Source organism: Battus philenor, unplaced genomic scaffold (genome assembly GCF_028537555.1).
Source record: "Battus philenor isolate CCGP_79_NKW_IND1 unplaced genomic scaffold, ilBatPhil1.0.hap1 SCAF_13, whole genome shotgun sequence".
NCBI classification, from domain to species: Eukaryota; Metazoa; Arthropoda; class Insecta; order Lepidoptera; family Papilionidae; genus Battus; species Battus philenor.
This window is the reverse complement of record NW_027181675.1, coordinates 9,483,282-9,507,420: the sequence shown is the minus strand read 5'-3', so window position 1 is coordinate 9,507,420 and position 24,139 is coordinate 9,483,282. Positions and strand designations below refer to the sequence as shown.

The following is a 24,139-nucleotide window of genomic DNA, read 5'->3' as shown; positions in this document are numbered from 1 at the left end:
AAAGTTCCATCAATTAGTTCATGACATGATCAACAACAATAATATAATCAGCTTTCAAAACCACCAGCTAATCCTCTATATAAGAACATCCTTACAAAAAGTAAGCAAATTTTAGTAACCAGTCTTTAAGTCAAGTCGCTCAGAACAATTTCTTTCTAACTCATTTAGATTCTTTTTTCTTAATTCTTTGAAGAGAGAATTTGTTTTTCGACTTATGTTTAAGCTTATGTCATTTCTGTGCAGTAAAAGGATCGCAAACAATAGCGCCCATCAGTATGCTGTTACGTTTTATTAAGTTTTTTGTGTATAATATAGTGACTTAATTGGTTTAAATGAAAAAGCATAAGAATTGTATTTATTAAAAAAAGATCATCAGAGAAACCTTTTTCGTTTGCAATTTTATCTAAAGTTGTTGTATTGGTTTAGTTAATCGCGTGTATTTAGTGTGGGAGCCTAAACTCCTTCAAGCTTCAGCGGCTCTGAGGCCGATAATGGATCGATGCGGTCTCTAGCAATAGTAATAGCGACACGGGTTTCACAGTATAGTAAACAATGCCCTGGGACATCATCATCATCATATCAACCAATAGACGTCCGCTGCGAGACATATGCCTCCCTGAAGAATCGCCATAATGTCCGGTCTCGCTGGCCGCACCAAGCGACTTCCCGCGATCCCTATGTTGTCGGTACACTGACATACCCCGAATCCACCGTCTCGTGGTTGCCACTCGAGAACCTTTTATCCCCAACGGCCATCAGTTGCACGACCGATGTATCCCATCCAATGCCTCTTTAGTCGAACAGTTCTTCGAGCTTCTACCGACCTCCGTATTTCTGATTTCATCCTCGGACAGGGTATCCAGAATAACACAACGCGAGGGATTGAGAGAATAAAAAGAAACATAATGGAGATCTCGAAACCTCCCACACACCGCGAAATTTTAAAATGCAAGGTAAGCTAAACATGCAGGGTAAGACCTGAAGAAATTAAGGTGTCGGTGAAAAAACATCTCGCTTGACAAGTTTTTCGACAAAGATGTTATTACCAAGATTAATTTCCTTATGGTTAGGAATAGCAACCTGTTTCCCTCATTTCAAAGCATTCTATTCAGTGATGAGAGGTATTTTTAAGACAAAAATCATAAATCAAAATTGCGTTTTTTTAATAGTACATTATTTAAGCTCGTCTGTACTCCGCAGGAATGAAGTTTTCTGTTGTAACTGTAATCAAGCAATTTTCCACTATCACTGATACCTATACGCGTATAATTCGTAGATAATTGCATGCGTAAAGACAAAAACCTTTCCAGTCACAATCACGCGTTCAAATCTTTAGAAAAGTTAATGTTAAAGGATTGAAATCAAACGCCGACTGTTAAATTTATTTACTCTTTTTTAACTGTTCCAGTTATTATTCCCCAATGAAAAAGGGACAGAGCCTCTCGAAAACTCTTAATGAGGTTTAAAGAGTATATTAGTCATAGTAAATAGGTACGCAGCATAAATGTAAAAATTTAATTACAAAAGAAGAAATCGTTACAGAAGAAATCGTTTTTTGACCCTAATAGACTGTTTCAAAAATTGAACAGTCGTTTTATCTAATTTAAGAAATAAAAACAGAATTTATTTAGAGATAAACAAAACAGCAGCTAATAACTACTCAAATTCATTTTTTTATTAACCTTTTTATTAGAATCTGACTATAAAATGCAAAATGGCATAAACGTACGAAACAATCATTTTACGTATTGCATAGTATAGTAGGAAGTATCAGTGGGTTTAAGTCAACATGTGCTATTAAGTTTCACTGAGAATTTTCTCATATTTAATACCGGGTGTATTAACAAGAAATTGAATCCGCGGGAAAAGTGCCACATGGGATGAATGGCGTGGAGGCTACGTCATAGCGCGAAAAACCCGTGTGTTTCGAAACTTGTCCCTATACGCTTGTTGTGTAGAGAAGAAAATTCAATATACATTAATATCTTTTTAACTCTTGATAAATTGAACCTTATTACAGGGACTTATGAGCGGTTTTATAGGTGTTAATATGAGAGAAAGCACCAAAGTCGCGCGAGCACGGATGACGCAGATACCACGCTCATGGCTGGCAGCATTAGTTCTCCTCAGTACAATTCATTCTGCCAGAAGTCAGTCGACGTTTGTCCGTCTATTCTCGACGACCGTAGTGCTTCTTCGTTCCGTTCGAAGTTTACAGCGATATAGACGTGAAACTATAATTAAATGTTATAAATAAATACGTGAATAACTTCAATGAAAAAATATTATATTTTAGGCAACTGGATTTGATTTTTCGTTTCAAGGTAAGCCTACGTTTTAAGGTTTTTTTTTAATGTTAATTGGGTAAAAGATATATTGGTCTTAACAGCTAATTAATTTCAAGGTAAATCGTTAGTCTTAAATGCCACTTTAAACTTATGATTACTGCGACGAATATGTTCAATTAATTTCAATTAAAATTAAATCGAAATTTTATGAAATGATTTATGCATTTTAAATACCAGTCATTAATGACGATAATTTTATTTATAACTATTTCTTTCATTAATGAACATATTATATTACCATTTAATTAAAAAATTGTATACGCATTCACTGCACGCCTGACTAAAACTTTCACAGAAGAAAAAGTACGAGTTACCATTGGCATTGGCCGTGACGTGAATTATGCCCACGAGTAGTCTTTATCTTCACTTTTCATCGTTGTTATGTTCTACATATTTATTCAAATACGAGTTCACGTTTTTGTTCAATGTTTTTATTCAAGTTATATGATACTAATATCAAAAGTAAAAATTAGTACCGTTAGTTGATCGCAGTAGTATAGTTGATAATAAGGTCAATTCGAATCTGCCGTTGCATATAAACATATTCACGTAGAAGTATTTAAAATTATTCCGATTTCATAAAGTTCGTTCTTCATGCTGTTTACGTTAGCCATGAACTCATTTATTTTACCAAGCCCCATGATGTCCATCATCTTCTACAATTCTATTCTTTTAAGTTCGTTTCTACGAAGTTCAAGTTTGCAAGCCCTTCCCGTATTTCTTTCATATTAATTAATAGTTTGCATAATACACTATAATAGATTTCGTGAAATTCAATGTTTATTAACATTGTTTAATAAGAACTATCTGGAGGGGAAAACCTCTTCCAAAATGCAAACTTATTCTAAAAACAATTTATTTTCCTCTTCCTTAATTGTATTAAAAATTTAGGTGGATATACGTCCGGTATAAAAGGGTATAATCAAAATAATGGTTGGTATCGAGATCAAGAGATGGTTCCGATTTGAAAATAGCGTGGCTAGTGAAACTTTGGGGCTACTAAACGACCATATATTACGGAATAATATAGAACAGCATTATTTTGAGCACTCCGTTTTATCAACCATTGGGTGAACATTTATTTTCGTCACTTCATGAATAAAAATAACAATGCTCTTAATACAATTAGTTATTAAAATTGTTTATTTCCTTTTTATTTTCTTTTTTTGTAACAAATTTATTTCAAAAACCTAGACTATAAAACGGAAGAAATAAAAGTAACAAAATTTTCGGCGCAAGTTTTCTTGTGTTTTTGAAAGATATATTGTAAAAACATACGTAACTAAAACTCAAAAGAGGCAAGTAAACTTCTCAAATGATGTCAATATTGTATTTTTGTTTATTTTTGTACGATTTTTCTAGTAATTTTTTGGATAATTAATAATGTATCTATTATCATCATACAAAAATATAAACCGTGTTTTATACACAGTTTATATTTTTGGTTTTTATAACTAGCAATCCTAAGCCTGAAACAAAAAATTTGACTTTTTAAAATAACAAGATAGTCTAGATTGCATCCGACACAAAAAATGAAATTCATTATATCGTAATATTTTTTTTGTGTTCCTCATTTCATCTGCGATTAGTCCCAGGACTATAAGCGGATTTGTTGAGTGGTTATAGCTTTGAAAGGGGTCTCCCCGGCGGGAGACACTCCTTGTTCACCATCGAGCGTCTAGTCTCTGGATGTCATGGATATCGTAATATATCCACACTTTAAGTTTGTTATGACACTTTTTAAAGTGGCAATTTAATTATAACAAATGACGTATTGCAAATATGTTTTTTTTAATAAAAATATACGCCACTGTGGTTTAAGTTGCAACGATAACTTGTTTTAGCTAAAAGTTTTATGTGCGTTTTCGCAAAAACCACTGATCCAAATTAATATTGAATTTAAGAAGACTAATCTCAGAATTCATTGTTTTAATATTTCTTCCTATATCGATTGTAGAACGTTGGTGTAGTGCGCATTTGGATTTAAAAGCAAAAAAACCCTTCCTTAAACACTTGTTCATTATATGGGTATTTCTTTTGTGTGGCTTAGAGGAAAATATAACTTCATTCATTGGTTAAAATCGCATAAAAACAAAATGTTAAAAAAATATAATTTATATTTAATATTTTCTTTGTATGATATTTTAATGTTTTTGATTTGATTCTAATACCGTACCTTAAATATTAAAGAATATTATATATTTATTTTTTGATCGTAATTGAAAACGAAGTTATCAAATCGAAAACAAATTTTATTATAAAACGATTTTTTTGTATACAAAATCTTTTATTATTATTGTAACCGTTTCATTTATACCTATGCTTACAAGGATATGATTCTAGAAAACAGTGGATTGATGATTTTAAACTGGTGACCGTTGTACCGATTTTGCTATCATGTAAACATAGCGTTAACTATGATAATATATTTAGTTACAAATAATTAGAAATCTCAACGCTGGTTCATGATAAGCGTGTAATTTTGAAACTTGCTCCGTCTCAACGGAGTCTAGTGACCGAGTGACCTTCAGATCCGGACCGGTTTTTCATTGGAACCATCGCTTCGTTTCCAATCATCATAACATTAAAAGAAAGCAATGTTTATCATCCCCACGTGATGGTCTACATATAAATGACCTTTGTCGGAATATTAAAAGCACATAACAAACGACATGGCTAAGAAAGTCGGATAACGGGACTAATTTTAATGTATTCGTTTATAAATGAGGTTATGCGATTTGACTTTAATATTATATTATTTTAATAATATTCCTGGTCCATCAAATGGTACGTAAAAAACAAGCTTTGAATTTTATTCCTGCAAACTTTTAACATTTCACTACTATTTGTAATACCTAATAGCTATAAAAAGTGAAAGACAGTAGGATCATTGTGATAATTTATGTCACCGCGCGCAACATTCTTGTTCGTGCAACGGAATTACACATCAACGGATTTTACTTTCTAACTTTACAAAAGAGGACAATACATCTTGTTATTACGAAGATGAAACATTTTATTTGCTAACTAAAAGAAATCCGTTATTTATATGTCCGTTAGTATATGTAATATATGAGATTTATTTCACATTATAAAACAAGTGCTTGTTACTTGTACCTTCACATATAAAAAAATAATAAAAGTCCGTAAAATTATACCAACAGCCAAAATATTTCAGATCCCTTTTTATTCAGTTCTCTTTTAAAACTCTAGTTATTATATTATAAGTATTCATCAATAATAATCAAAACCTTAATATAATTAAGTTAAGTTGAATGATATGTGATGTTTTTACCACAGATGGCGATGTCCTCGCTAATAAGTTTCCTGGCGCTTGGTTTGCTGATAACAGTTCACGGAAATGTTCTTCCTGATTCAGGTTATTCCAAAAATACCTATACCTTTACCTATAAATAATTATTTACGAAAAATAAATCCTTTACAGTTTTTTTGGATTAAAGCGATGTCTCTTATTTCGGGCCTTGTTGACAAGCTTACACTAGCCCAAGGACCCATGGAAAAGAGCTATGCATCATATATTCTGTACGAAATCAATTAGTTAGACAAACGCAGCACAGACCATCCAACAACCAGGTGGACCGACGATCTTGTTAATGTCGTCGGAAAGAGCTTACTACGATGCACTTATAACAGGTCTCATTTGTAATCTGTAAATCAAGTCTGTACCCAGCTGTAAATGTACAGCAAAATTGATGACAATGAAAAAATGACATCATATTGTTGATAATGACTACTGAAAATTAAAATACATTAAATGTTCTTAACTGCAAGTTCCTAACAAATTCATATTTTTAGGTATAATTCGATGTAATAATATAAATCCAGAATCTACAAACAAAACATAAAAACAGCCGGTCTGATTAGTGTGCATTTTCGTTTTGTCAACTTATTCACGTCTAGCACAGATTACGAATTTCTTGTTCTACTTTTTATGTATTTGATTTTATTATTTTTACAGATGTCGACCCAAATATAAGCGAAATTGAATCTAGGCAAAATAGTCCAGATTTAGAATTTCGTTATCACAACCATGAAGAGATGACGAGGTATCTAAGAGCCGTATCCGCGAAATATCCATCACTCACAGCTCTCTATTCAATAGGCAAATCGGTTGAAGGTTAGTACACTCTCTTTATTTATTTAAAAAAAAATAGTCCATTAAATAGACTAAACTTTTAATAAATATGAATGCTATGTAATAGTATATAAAAAAGCCATTAATATTGTATTAATATTCAAAATTTGCGGCAGGAAAACGACCGAGCAATAGACCTTTCTAAAATGTATTGCTTTGTTTTAAAGAAGCAAAAAAATCTTTATTTTATTTGTCTCTTTAATAATAGGTTCACTCAAGTTAACCAGATTATGACGAGGTTTCTTACTACTAGCGTCATGCTGTAAGAACATCAACTATTTCTTAATAAATGTACAAATAAATCAAAACAACATTATAGTTTTATTTTTGTATTTTTGTACATTAAAAGGATAAAAAACTAGTGATACAGATTATGAACTTGACGTTTGCAAGATAAAATCTTTTAAAATTTTTATTCGAATTTATACTAAATGCATCTTCTGTTAAGAAGCAAACTTCATCTAAGAACGGGTTTAACGGTAATTTAGAACACGGTCTTTTGAATCAATTTGTATTTTATTACACTTATTACGCTTCAATTGCAAATACAAGCCTCTACTCAGAGAGGTCACTGGTCGTAATGCACTATTGTGGATTTGTGGATGACACATAGGTTTCAAATTATTTATCGCAATAACCATATGAACGAATGCCAACAAAATGAGCGCCTCACGAGAATCGATCTACAATCGTAAGTACTAATCCCTAGCCAGTAGGCCGCCATACCTTTATGAAATTACACCAGGAAAGTGTAAAAAAACAATAGTGGTTTAATTAAGACGAATTTTATTCGTGTCATCGCGTACCTCTTGTTATTTTATTCGCTGTAAATATTCAACCGCATTGTATTTTACGATTGTAAATAATGTGAATAAATAATCATTAATTGTGTATAATTTTTAATTAAATTATAAAATAAACGACAATAATTTTATATATCTTCGGCTATATTTATCAAAAAGAACATTTTTTGTTAAAATGTGCCTTTGTACCTGAATTCTTAAAATGACAAGCGGAAATGTATTGTTGCTTCGGGACATTTAATTACAAATCCTTACATCGGATGTATGTAAAGCGTTGCTTCTCTTGTCTTTTTCTAGAATAAAATGAATATAGTGGCAGATTGGTGGTATTTGTGGAATGAAAATGCACTACGATTTATTAATATTATTTAAGGTCGAGATTTATGGGTGATGGTTGTGTCCGCATCTCCGTACGAGCACATGATTGGAAAACCTGATGTCAAGTACGTGGCCAACATTCATGGAAACGAGGTAGTCGGTCGAGAATTGCTGCTTCATCTCATACAGGTTTGTAGGTTTATTATATATCGATGTTGAGAAACACAAATTACCAGATCGTACCTTCTTCAATTTTGAGTTAGTGTTAAATGAGGGGGTTTAATAAAAACTCACGTACAAAAGTCAACGTATTGACTTCGACTGACACGTTATCTATTACAGCAGGGTAACAAGGAAAACGCTGTTCAAAATATTATTATGACCTTTTCGATAATAAATATATAGGTTCATTAACATTGTCGAACGTAATTTCCAGTACTTGGTGACGTCATACGAAACTGATTCATATATAAAATGGCTTCTGGACAATACAAGAATTCATTTGATGCCCTCCATGAATCCTGATGGCTTTGCTATTTCCAATGAGGGTGATTGCAACTTGGTACATGGCAGGTAATTATTTATGTCACTTAAGAACCAGTTTTTCTATCAAAATACCTATCAAATTGAAACCTTCATAAAAAAAACTTAACTTTATAATTGTTTTTACCAATAAATGTTGTGACCGCTCGTGCATTATTAATGTATGTATTTTTTATACTTAGCATTAACCGATGCAGGGTAGGAGTTAAACTTATTCGACCTTCCTTTTTGCACATTGGGCATTTTGGGAAACATGGGGTTTAAAAAATAGAAAATAAGTACATATTTGTTGTCATAGTAATTTAAAGAACATCGCAGTGTGCATACAATATCATTACTTTTTGGATTTAAAAAAGAGGGTGACATAGTTTCTAATTAATTTTCTTAGTGACAGCCAATACTTGTCCTATTATCCAATTTCGGCTTAAATTGATTTATGGCACAACTTATATGTGAACTGTTTATGAATTTCTAAATTTTTTCCCCTATGAGAATCAAATGTTATAGCAAATTTGACACACATAGTGTAAAAGGAATAATCATGCTTATTACCATTATTAATTTCACGAATTTCGTTTTTTAGTACACAGCTAATAGGTTATGGTACTGAGAGCACAATATAGTTACATGACAACTCGTATGTATTATATTCAGATAACAAATTAAAAACATAAAATTATGCTTTCAACGAACATTTTGTACAATTTTCAATGGTCATTTCTATACATGTGAACAACTAGAACGTAACGTTACGCAAATTATCTCTATTATTGACCAGTGGTTAAAAATTTACCTTGACGTATAAATGCCAACTATTGCAAAAAAATAGCGCTAATGATTATAATCACTGACAGCTATATTATAAGGTTTACGACTTTAACAACCTCTTTTCTTCTTTTCGGTTAAAAATAATTTAACCTATTTGGGGTGATGGCGCCTTTGTTGCTATGGCTCTTAGCTGCTGTAAATCACGCCAATTTTGTCATCATCTTTAATTATATCTTTAAATGTGAATAGGTTATAAAGATCGTCAGGAAAAGCCGAAAACATTGATTTAACAATATGAACCACATATTACTGTTCGAATTAGTCAATATTTATTCTTTTATTTTAAATAATATTTTGTATTGTGAAGTGGAGTTAAGAAAACCAGTTGTCTTCGCACTTAATTCAAAATCATCAATTTAATTAAAATTTTTAATGCATTTATGCCAATAACTCGGGTAATCTTTAAGAAAACTTTAGTAATTTTTAGGAAATACAGACATTACTTGTTGTTTGAAATAAATTGCAGTATTCTGATATTTTTTCTACAGACAAAATGCACGAAAATACGATCTGAACAGAAACTTTCCGGACTTCTTCAAGCCAAACACTAAACAACCGCAACCGGAGACTGAAGCTGTAAAAGAATGGATAAGCAAAATTCAATTTGTGCTTTCCGGCTCGCTGCACGGGGGCGCCTTGGTCGCCTCTTATCCTTTCGATAACACGCCCAGTGCTAGTAAATATCTATTTTTTAATTTACTATTTAAATACTAGATCATGTAACATTTTAAATTTGTATGATGTGTCACTTCCTATATCCGTCTATACGAGTTTCTTTGTCAGAGGAAGCTGCGACATTTGTTATAAATTTGCACTTTGTGAATCCATTCAGTTTTGGAAATGCTAGTATGAAGCAAGGTTTTTAGTGGCCGTTATCTTCTATAATGCATATGCCCCAAAAACGCTATATGTATGCCGCTCCCAACCGGTAAAGTTGGAAATTTATGAGGAGAGTTAAGTCCAGCAGTGGGCATCGTTCAACTGAAATGATCATGATGATGATGCTGTTTTGCAGTAAAATAAACAAGAAAAATAAAGAAGACCATTTGAAGTATTGGTTTCAAAACTATGATCACAATTACAGGATTAGGCGTATTTTTAAATCACATTTCATTCAAATTTTAATATTGTAAATATTTTATTACTGATAAAATTATATAATATGATTAAAAGTAAAATTTAAGATAAAATATACATATATAATTTCGAACATATAATCTTAATCAATGTTAAAAATTTTCTGCTGCAAAAAGGAATATGCAGATCGTCAGTTTTATGCTCCGGTGACGTATTACTTTATTGTTCACAATTTATTTTATATTAACAATCGTATACTTATAATTCTTTTTCCCCGCATATCCCCTAAACGCAGTGTTCCAAAGCTACGCGTACAATCCGTCAATCTCGCCAGATGACGACGTGTTCCGTCATTTGGCACTGGTGTACTCAAACAATCACGCGAAGATGTCAAAAGGAGTCTCTTGCAGGTCCAACTCACCGAGTTTTAAAAACGGTATTACTAACGGTGCAGCTTGGTATCCGCTAACTGGTGAGTGTGTAAAACAATATATACAGAACTTAATTTTTTTACATTACTTTAATAGCGTAATACGGTTAACATCGATTAGTTTGAATATGGCTCTTAATGAATGTAATTAAAAAATATAATAGTAATAGGATTGGAAGCCAAATATTTCCTAAATTAAAAAAATACATTTGAAATGTTTCAAGTAGTGTTAAGTAATGTTACCTTAATAATAGTATTAGTAATATCCTCTTATAATTTGGACCCTTTAGGCCATCTCCAGATATTCCATAAGGTCCTGCTTCTGATTTCGCAAATACCTAACAACATTGTTAACGTTTTAAACCTTAGAATTTAAGTTGCAGATCTTAACTGTTCTTTCTTTACAGAGATGTTGATCGTAGTATTAATTAAAATTAAATATTTAAATGGCATGTAAAGTTGAGTAAAAAATATGATATATTTATAGAGTGGTACCTCAGTAACATTTTTATGTAATCCATTACCTTACTCTTGCAATTTCTTATGACTTTATATGTAATACTTTCGATACTTTTAGGTGGAATGCAGGACTATAACTACTTGTGGCACGGGTGCATGGAAATTACACTGGAGATTTCTTGTTGCAAGTACCCGCCGACTCATGAACTGCCCAAGTATTGGATGGATAACAAACAGGTCGGTATCAACAAAATGCAATGTCAAAACAATTCAAAAATTAATTATTTACTCAGCAACACAATAAAATAAACCGTTATAAGCAAAATAGGCAAAGCGTGAAGTAGAAGGACGGTATAATTGCAAAACGGCGATTTCTTTCAAACAATCATTGCGGAGTATATAAAAAAAAATTTTGCTTAAAATTTTAACTAACGTAGTATTTAAGTGTATAATAAGATTAACTAAGTACTAAAAATTACAAATAAATCAGTTTGATCTACAAAGTTTTCACAAAAACTACTGCTAGAATGAGTAAAACTAAGGAAGGAAGAACAGTAATAGAAGAGTTCCACGGATCCGACGGTGAACGTATTCCTATGACTCCACAGGCAACCCTTGGTCCGGCATTGCCAGTGTTGAGGGAGCCCGGGTTTTCGCCTAAACCGAGGTCGTCTTCTTGCTCGTGCAGCACTAAAGCTCGTCCTATAATATTGTTTCGGCCTCGGAGTGAAATCACACTGTCTGTGAAATTAATAACAGCAACAGCATTCTCGTTACCCACGAATTTTACATTGCCTAAATCTCCAACGTGTCGAACAGTGTGATTTCTGCCACCATGTGTGTTGTCGTCGGGATCAAAATGCGCGCCAGTTGCATCACATGTGCTTGTATCACCCAATTCGTGCACATGGAAACCGTAATTACCAGCGTCTAGCCCAATCAAAAAACCGGTGACGTGGATACCACCATCTATCTCCGTGAACATAACACTGCCTGTAACGTTTTGTGATACGAGGTGCGCGATTGCAATTCTTGTCTCGCTGCGTATTTCTACCACTCCACAATATATAATCAAACAAGCAAACAGCCTTGTAAACATACTGCAATATTTTAAAACTTGACGATGAAAGAACTATTTTAATGTAACGTATGACTTCAAAACTTAAAAAAATAGAGGCGTCGCGGTCTTATACCTTTTAACAGATTAGATACGCGCTGTATTAATTCATTTAAAGTCTTGTAAGTCATTGATAACAACACTAACATAATGATTATTTGATGACGATGTAAAAAATAATTTTATGATCATAAAAAATTTGGTATGAAATTTTCAGATTTTTTTGAAATTTTTATTATTTTTATGTTTATTCATGATTATATCATAGATATAGGCCTCGCCCATAGACTTCTAATAGGACCGGTAGAAAGCACGCTGTATTCAACGCCTTTCGATAACTTTAACCAGTCTGTCCATCTTGTGGATTTACGTCCTACATTTTGCTACTGATCCATTGACTACCAAACCTTGAGGTCTCTGCGACCATCAGTTCTTCGCGATATGTGACCAACCGTCTCCTTATTCCGGATTCAATCTCATAGAGAAATCACGAAAATAGCCTCCTCCGTGGCTCGTTCACCGACTGTGAATTTGCTAATGAAGCCTTGTATAACGTCCAAATATCATGAAAACAAGATATAAAAAAAACTGTCACTAGTTGGGAAAACTCCTTATAATTTCCCTTATATATCAAAAAACATCGATCTCGATGCAAATTTTGCAATTCATTTAATATTCTATATTAGCTTACCGGAAAAATTATGTACGTCTTATCAGACTACCTTGTCCGCATACCTTTTAATTATCTTATCACCACATGATAAAATATTAGCAAAATTTTTTGGATAGTCATTTGACAAAAAAGAATAGCGTATAAATAAAATTTAATTAATTGAATTGAAAATGTCTTTACACAAATAAGCATTTGCACGTATTTTTGAATCTTCAGTTGTTAAAACAAAAACACAATACTTAGATACCACCGGCCCGGAATTCTGATTTGCTGAGAAGATCTGGCCAGAAACTCTACTGTTGCTTTTTAAAATTATATGGAATAATGTTTAATCTATACGTTGTAAAATCAACAATGTAAATGGATGAACGAACCAAGTTCCACAAATTTTGAATCATAAAAATCCCCGAATGCTTTAATTAGATTTATTTAATAATATACTTTTAATGTTATTTATAAAACTAAGAACTGAAGTCTAATCTAAGATATCTAGTAGAACATTTTTATATATACTTATTATCAGATGCTTCAAAATTTACATTTACAAAGTTTTTTTTTTAAATAAATCCCAGTACATATATGTCGGAGGAGTGACCAACAATATGTTCTTACTAGAGAGTGATGACAGTTTTCAACACCAACATAATTTTGATGATTATAAAAACAGTTCCAAATAAAACACAGTTTCGGAGAACCATCTTTTACTCGACTAACAAAGTAATAACGCCTTGAGAAATCCGAACGCTCTGGTGGTTTAAGCGACAAAACTCTCTACTTTGTGCAGTTGCTTCTCTGTTGGAAGTGCCCTCCCCACTGACACATTATTTTTATTCCTAATTATATCATCAGAATTTTTGTAAATTTATTTTCAATTACAAAGTTTAACTAGATTAAGAATTTTGCATTAGTCGCTGATCAAATACCTGGCCGAGGCCCATCGGGGCGCGCATGGATTTGTGATGGACGAGAACGGTAACCCTGTGGAGCGGGCTACCATCAAAGTGAAGGGACGTGACGTCGCCTACCACACCACGAAGTATGGAGAATTCTGGCGCATACTACTACCGGGAACCTATCGCCTAGACGTGAGTATGATTTCTTGTTTTTTTATATTTATGCATTTCTTGATAGTATGGTTAACTACAATGATTAAGTAGAATAACCATAGTCTTTCTGTGTAAATTGTGTTATAATATTTACAAAATATACTTTATGAATTAAAGTACTTAAACACCTTTTAAAAAAGTCGCCATGTGTAAACGTATCTTTAAATTTGCTTGCTTGCTTATGAATATATGCTATTGAAAGAGCACTTAATTAACTTTTTATATTGAATATACCAGTAATACAGTTATTAAAACAATAGCTGTATCTCTGACCTTTTTATGTAAAATATATTATTAGAATTAACTAATTAGTAGTAACTAAGTAGATTTATTAAATTATCTTCCAACGCTAAGTCAATGTAAAAAAAATATTAAAATATTGTTATTTCATTTAATTGAAAGACATTTAAGGTATTAATATTGATTTTGTTGACTGGCAATCTATCGCATTAGTATTACGGGTAGAACGGTTAAAAAGTGAGTTCTCTTTTGAATTTCGCTCTCAACTATTTTCTCAATTTTTTTTAGAATATTGTTTTGAGATAATGACCCTAAATTTATACATAAATAAAAATTTAAACGGTAATATCAAGAAAAAATAAGTTCTGGCTATTTTTTTTCTAAATTAATACAGAATTTTATAGCGACGAGGGAAAACGAGGATCCTTTTTTTTTCATTAACATTTACAGCTTGACCTGGTTTGGTAGAGATTTGAAGGTAATCACATTGTTCTGGCTGACGATGTCTTCTTTGGGGCCGTTCATAAAATATCTGAGACCCTTCCCCTCAAATTTAACTTTATGAACCTAGAAGACTTCACTATGCTTCGTCGGTCTATCTTGTCGGATGCCTATCTGTGCAACGACCTGGTGATAAAATTACATGCTATCAATCAGTTGCATATTGTTCAAATTACAGGAATATTCGTTTTGTTTACAGGTGTCGGCAGAAGGCTACTTACCCCAACAAGTAGAATTCATCGTAATCGAAAGTCACCCAACGCTTTTAAATGTCACTCTTCATTCCGCCAAAGTGAGTAATAGTATTAAATAATTGTAAAATACATGTACATTACCTTGTAAATATTTTTCTATCTATTCATTCTAATCTAATTTGAACTTATGATACTGTAGATAATAAACACATAAAAATGCACTTTTATTTATTTTCGCTAAAAAATTAATTGAAAAAACTTAAGCTTTTCGATGAGGTTTATTATTAAAAGTGAGTTTACACATGTACCTACTTTACTCGTCAACAATATTACATTAATTTGTCTGGTTTTATTTAATAACCTAACTTTGATTTACACTACCCTGTAAAATCTCTTTCTGGCATAGTTAAAACGTATTTTATTTAAAAAAAAAATAATAATAAGAAACATTTTATCTTTTAAATCTAATGTCACTAACAAAATAGTTTTATATTTAAATTACGTAATTAAAACAATATGGTGGTTTGTGTGGTCAAATATTAGTTGGAGGGGAGCCGATCTTCAATTCCGAAGCAGGAAACTTCATCCTTACCTGCGTCGGTCAACAAACGCAACACTACTTGGTCCTTCCCGAAATAATAATCATTTGGTAAATTTACGAGATCATGGGCACTTCGAAGCTCATTCGACATTCAAACATATAATTCATCTCATAACATCGGTAGACACTTCATATGGCCGTTACCCGCCGCTGTTGCTTTACACAAATACTGGCAGTGAAAAGTAAACTCATTTATCTCACCTGTAACTTTTGTCAAACCAATTAAAGCTGATTTATAATTCTGCTTATTGCTTTTGGGTTCCCTAACCCTTACAGTGAGTTGCTCATAGTTTGTTTAATTTTTTACTTCTTAATTCTTTCCTAAAATTCTTCATTCAATTTATATAAATTCGTATACACCAATACCTCGCTTGTCGTCGTTTCGTTTTGCGCTTTTTTTTGGAAGTTGCGTCGCTGCTGTTCTAATTTTGACTGTGCGTAGATAGATTTTTGAAGTTTTGGTGTTCGTGTTTTTCATTTTTTTTTGTAATTTCCTTTTTTTCTAAAAGGTTTCAACACTTTTGTTTCTAATTGCGCCATGCCATCAAAACTCGGGGATTACCTTTCTAACTAAAAATCAACTCAATTATAAGTTATATTTTGATTTCGTTTCGCAAATTTTAGTTTCAATTACGTAGTGTGTTATGCTTTTCAAATAGAGAATATTTAACTTATATAAATTTTTACGTGTTGTTACAGATTACAAAAAACGTAAATTTTATTCAATTTATTTATTGGCAGAGTTAAATTATTTTTGTTTTTTTTTTATCATTGTTTACTTTATTTAATTTTCTTTTTAAAAGTAGTATTTTCGCAACCCTAGAACTTTTCTTCGATCTTTACATGGTTTGCTATAGAAAATCTTAATTCACGTTGCGTTGATTTCATTCGCGACGTTTTTTTTTTGGAACGAAAAGTTTATAATAGGAGATAAGTTTATAATAACATATAATTTACAAAACAAGGGTATCGGAAAAGAAAGTTTATATCTGTTTATCAGTCTTAACAACAATATGTAATCAATATGTATCCAACATTATGTATTATTAATGTTAATTGAATGCAGTGCCTGGAAAATTGCCTGGAAATTGCAATATTTATTCAATCTCATTGGGTGATGGTTTCTGCTTCTTGTCTTTGATATTTACATTACGACAAAAATAGACTTCATTTGATAAACAATCTGTGTCTGAGTAAATGTCGAAATGCGGCACAATGACTTTGTTCATCAAACAAGTTATAGAACTGTAAAACATCTACTTTATACACTTATTAACATTGGTGCGAATGCTTTTAATAGCTTCATGCAGATGAGCTGCAAATGAATGATGATAATCTTAGCACATCCATTTTTTCATTATTATTACAATGTTTTGATTTAGTTACCTAGCATACGCATGTTTAAAGTAATGCATGAGATAAATATAGTTCTGAGGACACTAATGCTAATGAGGACACTAATTCTCAAACTTGCCGCGTTGTCATAAAAATTTGGCAATATTTAAAAAGTAAAGTTTTAAACTTTAAATCAAATAGAAGAAAAAACATGTTAGATTTTTCGTTTACGTTACTTAGTTACGTTATTCCTATTAGATCTTTTAAAAACACGCCTTACGGAAATATTTTTAAAAACATAATAGATGCCAAAATAAAATAATAAAATTTAAAAAATGTAAATTGGTTTTTCACCGGTTTTTTGGACCGAATTTGGATTAACCGAATGAAATGTAGATTTCTTTCAATATAAAAACACATCAAAAATCAAAAAGTTACTAACGATGTTGTTAATTATTTCAATAATTAAGTATTCAAATAATTGAAATCAAAATCATTTCTACAATTAAATGTTTTATCTTATCTAAAGTTAGTGGTTACATAAATTTTCATATACATTTTGAATGATTTTGCAGCGTATCGACAGTGGGCCTTATTACCGACCGTTGGTGCCGCGGCCACCACCTCCGGCCGCGCCAGGCTTTCTCGCATCCATCACCAATTCCTTCCAGAACATCGTTAACAACTTCGTCGGATAATTTTAAATTAAACCAACTTTTCATCTACGTTTTACTTAAATTAAACAAATTTTACATGATTATAAATTAACGTATGTACACCCAACTCTTTTTTTACACAGATGATTGGTTCCTTACAAAAGGGAGTAAAAAATATGTAAAATAATACTTTTGTCGTACGGCGTAATTAAGGGACATGGTCCACCGCTTTAAAAATCGTACAAATTTTTAAAGCAGTGGAACACTTTAAAAATCATATAACATGAAAAAATGTGCAACTTCATCAAAAAACCATGCAAAAGAATTAAGAATGAAATATATGAGAAACGAAAACAATTTATTTTTATTATGAAAAGATTAAACTTTGTAAACAGTCAAAAACATATTAAAACACAAATTGAAATTATAAATAAAAATCAATTTTGTAACTATTCATTGGTATTTGATACGTTTTTTACGACGTGGACTAAAACTGCTATCATTTGTAGATACGTCAGACTGCAGATGTTTAGCGTAACGGTTAGGTTTCAAGAATTTCGTATTCCCCCAATTGTAGTATCATGCTAGAACAAAATTCGTGTAAAAAAAGAGTTATGACTGCTACTGTTGCAAAAAAATTGCACAAGTATTTAAACATTAATTTGAAATTACGAAAATAGTGGATGACACGTGAGATCATAATTATAAATACACACCGATTCCTTAATGATGATGAAGTTAATATTATATAAAATAAAATAAATAAAATGTCAGTTTAAACTTCTGTTATGAGTAAAAGATTGTCTAGTATAGCTAAGGATATGATTTTTTGTGACCAATTTTATTATTTATATTGCAATATTATAAATAATAACATTGGTCGTTTAATGAAATTACACTAATGTTAAGAACTTCTGAATACGATTTTAATTTAATTATCAAGTTCATAAATTTGGGGCACAACTAGTTTAAACGTAGTCTTATATAATATTCTTATTATATTTCTCACTAATCCGTTATTAATAATAATCTTAAATAAGTTTTGTTATAGAAAAATTATGTAAATATTTTACCCTTATAGTTCCTTTTAGATTCTTTTATAACAGGCAATATTTAAAAATGATTAAGTGTAATGTATTTGTTGCAATATATTATAGTTACGGTTACGTTTTTACGGAGTTTTTACGTACGTAGTTTACGGAATTAATATCAAAGTCACAAATGTTCTAATCGAATGAAAATATAAATGAAATTCACATTATCTTACCCGTACACAATCATTTTGTATATTACCTGCGTCGAGTTACTATAAGTGTAATTTGTAAATATTATGTTTAAGTTTATTTAATTAAAAAACAATAATAAATAAATTAATTGTAAAAATGTTTCCTTTAATCTTATAGACTAGTGGATGTTTTAGCCACACTTTTGAGGAACATTCTCAACCAAAAGACTACAAAATTAATTTGAATAATTTTTGAACACGCAGCAAAAAATGAAATTTTAAAACAAAAACATTTCCACCCTAATATACATCTAAGTGGAAGATTAGCTAAATTGAAACTAAAAACATCCATTGCACCAATTTCCTTCGTCATAACCGTCATAACCTCGATTATACAGGATTCAACAATGTCTACGGGACGATTTGAAAAACAGTAAGTGATTTATTAGTTGATAATGGATAAAGTGCTCTTATTGGAAATCCATAGAAGAGGCCAACATCTAACAATAGCGTCTTACGGTTGAAATGACAGCGATGATCAAGTTGACGTCGATATACTCGTTAGAAAAATGGGCATAGTACTCGATAGAAAAATGGGCATAGTTAAATAAAAATTTTAAAATATTAGTTTCATTTTAACCAACCCTTAATATAGAATTATACCTAAAACACCTAAATCTCTTCTTGTTGAAGGACAATTGACATACACACCTATCGAATAAAAAAGGTATAATTATTATTAATATAGTTTATCGTAAAAAGATGATAAAACGATACAAGTTCTTGAGTTGACACAACAACATTTACTTTATGAACTATATTTATCGAACGCTTAATATAATATATAACGCTGAATAAATATCAATATTCGATCATCTTTATGTAATTAATAACGCTTTTATTCACGATTTTATTCTAAATTTAAATTAATTTTTCAAATAAGCGAGGTAAAAAAACCCAGATTCCGTTTTAGACGAATTAATTTTGTTCCCTACGTCTATAAAAACGTAGCGTATTTACCAATGATAATGATATTCATTAGTAAGTACCGAAGTCAAAACGATATAAAGTGCTTTAATGATTAAAATCGTTATACTCGAACTTCATTATTATTTCTACTTTCAATCAGATCGTTATTCTATAAGACAGAATATAATTTTTGTTTATAAATTATTTTTATCGTAAAATGAATTCTGTACATTGTTTTTAAATAAACTTGTTTTGCAAGACAGTGTTGTGATATTTATATTTAGGTACGTAACAAAAAACATTTTACAATAGATTAAAAATATTGTAATTATTCAAAATATTGTATAACAATTACAAACGTATTTTTACGCTACCTAAAAATTTGTTTGCCTTACCATACTAAATGTTAACACCATAAAGCTGCAATACATTAAATTGTAAGGTAAGTAGGTAAAATTCGTTGAAAAAATCTGTAGCATTAACTAAATGTTGATCATGAATTTAAAATCACTTAACCCCTAACATGTTTAATGCTGTAGTAAGCCCTAGTAGTAAATGTAATTGACACGAAAGTAAATTAATAACTTTTTAATTAATAACAGCTACGGTGTACAAAAACTAACTTTTTTTAGATGCTGTCTTAAGAATAACCACACAAATGATATTGAAAATTCTGTCTCAACTTTTCCTCACAATTCTTACAATTGCAATAGTTACAAAAGCTGATGCCAAAATAATAAAAACAACCGGAGGACCAATCAGAGGATTACTGAGACAATGGGGAAGTTTAAACTATTATTCGTATATGGGTATTCCATATGCTGAAAGTCCCACCGGCTCATTGCGATTTATGGTAAAAATCTAAATCTATAAGTAAAAATTGGAAAGAAAGCATGCAATCTAATCTAAAGCTTTAAAAAAGCTCTTAATCTCTCAAATCTTTTACTGTATTATTATGTATATTTACTGCATTATTATGTATTGTATATAATACGATATCTATGGGAACTTTAATTAAAAAAAATCTTTAATACAAATTGTATTAAACCCTGTAATTACTAAATGGTAGAAATTCGTTGATTATAAAATTCAAAGCTTAAATTGATATAAACTTTTTTTTTACGTAATGTGATAGAAAGCAAACATGAAATTATAGCACTCGCAATGAAGAAATTGTTTTATTGAAATAAGGATAGATATTAACATTTTTATAAGGTTAAAACAACATATTCAATCATTAACATCAACAATCATCAAGTGTTGATGCTATGAACCGTCTTCAAACTTGGGTGTCTTAAAGTCAAGAGCGAAAAGGTTTCTTCTAGGCAAGCATGTAACATTATAGACCTCGTTAACATCAGACGAGCCAAAGGTCAAATGCTTTATCTATAGTCGATACAAAAAATTAATTAACTCGAATCATATTATTAATTGCTTTTTTTGTCTTTTCTTTGCTATATTTACAATTCATTTTAAGCCTCCTGTTCCTATAAAACCGTGGACACGAATTCTTGACGCAACCCGTGAAAAACATCTATGCCCTCAAGAAAGTGGAAAGTACGAAAGAGAAAAAATGAACGAAGATTGTTTGTTCATTAACATACATGTGCCGGTAAATGTAAATCAGAATGTACATAAATTGCCGGTATTAGTTTTTGTACACGGAGGTGCATTTCGTCTCCATTCTGGCAATAGTGATGTTTTGTATGGACCACAATTATTTATACAGCATGGTGTAATCTTTGTTTCTATGAACTTCAGGTGTGAAACGCATCTATTATTTGAAAAATTTATATTAATACTCCATGTATTTAAATTCCTATCTATAAATTATACATCTTCATTTCAGGTTGGGAGCTTTAGGCTTCCTGTCACTTGATATAGACGAAGCATCTGGTAATGCAGCCATTAAAGACATACTACTTGCTTTAAAATGGGTAAAGGAAAACATTGAACGATTTGGTGGTGATCCAAATAAAATTACATTAGGTGGACACAGTTCAGGTGCTGCAATAATTCATTGCTTAGCAGTGTCGAAGCATTCGATTAATCTATTTAATCAAGTTATTTTGATCAGTGGTAATGCAGATAATCCAAGATCACTCTCTAGACATGCTAAAGAAAACGCCTTAACATTGGCTAAGGAGCTTGGTTTACCAATAAACGATGTAAACATTTTATTAAACAAATTAAGAGAAATAAATGTGTTTGACATAATCGACGCTGAAACGAATTTGACAAAATACGACGAGGTGATACTGCGGCCTTTCTCTATGTTCACTCCGACCGTAGAAATAGAATCTTCTCATGCGATTATTACTTCAGAACCTCGTGAATTAGAATTACTACAGAACATAAAAATTTTAACAGGTTTTAATTACAGGGAAGGAATATTTTTGATTCCTAAAATAAATAATACAGCAAAATTAAAAAAGTTAAACAAGGAGATGGAGCTTGCTATACCATCTAATATAGAATATCCACTTAAATCTAAAATTTCTTTAGATTTAGCTAAATCGATTGGTGAAAAATATTTTAATACTAACTTATCAAATTTTACCCTAAATAATATCATAGATTTAGCATCAGATTCACAGTACATTTATGGTATAGATTCATGGGTTAAGAAACTTAAGCAAATGAATAACAGTAATGACTTGTATTATTATATCTTCGATTTTGATGGAGGCCTTAATTGGGCAAAGTTATATTACAAGATAGATTTCCCAGGCACGGCTCATGCAGATGAACTAGGTTACGTGTTTGTCACCAGAAACACTGCACCTCTGTTAAATCATGTCGACCATAAAAGCAATTTGGTGATGAATATGCTGTTGACATTATTTTCCAACTTCATAAAGTATGGGTGAGTAATGTATCTTATCTATCATTCAGTTCTGGTACTTCACTGTTAGATGAGAAAAGTGAAATACGGTTGATTTTTTTCATTGCATTAAATAAAAACCTAAAGTTGTTTTGATATTTGGCTAATCAAATACATATTAAAATAGATTAGTTTTTAAAAATTATTAATGCAGCCTAAAAATTAAAATTAAATTTGGGTAAACTATGCTAGGTTAATTTTCGTGTTAGTCGAAGACGCTCTGTTTATAAAAAAGTGCCAAAGGTGGTTTACCAATAGTTTAAACATAACTTTATGCTATTATGTACTTACTTTTGTGATTTTTTTAAGTTTTTTTATAACTGAGAACATAGAAGAAGAAAGTCACAATTTTTTAGAGTGAAATTTCATTGCAATGTAAATATATATATATATGTACATTTTTTTAAGTCAATTCCTGTTCAGTAATAATTGATTTTCATTTATTTTTTAGACATGGCGGGACGTGTATATATTTTCTGTGGTTGTTAATTATTCCGTTATCTATAACACAACCGCAGTAGCCTAGTAGCTGCTTTGATTTTCGGAATTCCGTTATTCAATTTTGCAAAGTCTATGCTACCGGAAGTTATATTTAAGCGATGTTTCCTGTATTGTTTTAAAATATTCGTGTTTAGTTTAGCTATTTAATGTTTAAATTTTATTTTAGCAATCCCACACCGGCGGGATTTACAAGTGACTTTAAATGGGAAAAATATAACAAAGATGGCACGTTGCTATACATTCGAGAAAAACCAGTCAAAGGAACCCTTTCAAATCAACTCGTTGATAGACTGAAATTTTGGGACGATGTTTACGAAAAGTATTATAACTATATTAAAAGCGGAGGGAAATTGGAAAAGAAATGCATACCTTGAAGGGATTGTAAAATATTTTTAGAAAATAAATTTTGTAGGACGCCTTGTGTATTTCATTTAACAGATATATCCGCATTCGATTGCCAGTCGGACTTGGTCTCGCGTACCACAAATATTACCTTAACTTAACCGCATCACAGTTTTGTGTATATTGTAAAGTGGTATAAGATTAATTCGGTACCATTAATTCCTATAGCAAGCGAAAAACAAATATATCTGTGATAAACTTTTAAATTATTTATCGGGAAATTATTATTGTCACTAAATCCGTCGTTCTGGTTATTAATTTATTATTTTAACACATAATTTTTTTCTCAAGTTTTGATTGAGAGAGGTAAAAATAAGATCTGTCTCGATTGAATTTAAAATTGCACGTAGAAAAAATAACTGCATTAATTCTCACTGCTAGCGATGGTTCGACCTGGACATATGTCTTATTAAGTTCATCGTTTTTAATCATTCTATCACTGCAATGTTTTCCATCTATAAAACAATTAAATGGGTTTATTAAAGGAACGCAAAATACACGTAAAATGTTTTATCTAAATAGATATCATGCAAACAATTGTATTGAACTGAAGCGTGACGACAATCACGTTTAGGTAATTTAAAATAGATTAAAAACACGATGTGTATGGGCATCGTTTTTGTGTGCATTGTACACCTGTATTCAGAAAGGTTCGATGCACTCATGTATAAAAAAATAGAAAACCTTTATACATGCTTTACAACTCAATCAAATGTATTTTAAATAAATGTGCGATTTTACCGTGACTTCACTTGTGTAAATTTGAAGAACCT

General features: G+C 31.1%; 3 protein-coding genes across 6 annotated transcripts; 2 read left to right on the top strand and 1 right to left on the bottom strand.

Moving 5' to 3' along the window:
- Positions 1-2,173: 2,173 nt before the first annotated feature.
- LOC137933606 (carboxypeptidase D) lies at positions 2,174-18,336 on the top strand. Of its 3 annotated transcripts, XM_068777628.1 has the most exons (12): positions 2,174-2,324; positions 5,649-5,727; positions 6,328-6,486; positions 7,681-7,814; positions 8,062-8,198; positions 9,485-9,672; positions 10,354-10,545; positions 11,081-11,199; positions 13,661-13,837; positions 14,799-14,891; positions 15,337-15,442; positions 17,305-17,393. In XM_068777628.1, exons 2-11 carry the CDS (start codon positions 5,649-5,651, stop codon positions 15,430-15,432), a joined length of 1,374 nt encoding a protein of 457 aa, XP_068633729.1. In that variant the 5' UTR covers positions 2,174-2,324; the 3' UTR covers positions 15,433-15,442; positions 17,305-17,393. The 3 variants fall into 3 exon arrangements, with proteins under 3 accessions (XP_068633729.1, XP_068633728.1, XP_068633727.1); XM_068777627.1 differs by lacking the exon at positions 15,337-15,442 and having other exon boundaries at positions 10,369-10,545; positions 17,305-18,336; XM_068777626.1 differs by lacking the exon at positions 15,337-15,442 and having other exon boundaries at positions 17,305-18,336.
- LOC137933277 (superoxide dismutase [Cu-Zn]-like) lies at positions 10,262-12,135 on the bottom strand. The gene has a single exon (XM_068777158.1). The coding sequence runs from the start codon at positions 12,059-12,061 to the stop codon at positions 11,459-11,461; it is 603 nt and encodes a 200-aa protein (XP_068633259.1). The 5' UTR covers positions 12,062-12,135; the 3' UTR covers positions 10,262-11,458.
- Positions 18,337-19,805: 1,469 nt separating the features above from the next.
- Positions 19,806-23,375, top strand: LOC137933356 (juvenile hormone esterase-like). 2 transcript variants are annotated; one of them, XM_068777284.1, is made up of 5 exons: positions 19,806-19,863; positions 20,212-20,432; positions 21,057-21,340; positions 21,429-22,445; positions 23,131-23,375. In XM_068777284.1, the coding sequence occupies exons 2-5, from the start codon at positions 20,238-20,240 to the stop codon at positions 23,336-23,338; spliced, it is 1,704 nt and encodes a 567-aa protein (XP_068633385.1). In that variant the 5' UTR covers positions 19,806-19,863; positions 20,212-20,237; the 3' UTR covers positions 23,339-23,375. The 2 variants fall into 2 exon arrangements, with proteins under 2 accessions (XP_068633385.1, XP_068633386.1); XM_068777285.1 differs by lacking the exons at positions 19,806-19,863; positions 20,212-20,432 and having other exon boundaries at positions 21,122-21,191.
- The last annotated feature ends 764 nt before the right edge of the window (positions 23,376-24,139 follow it).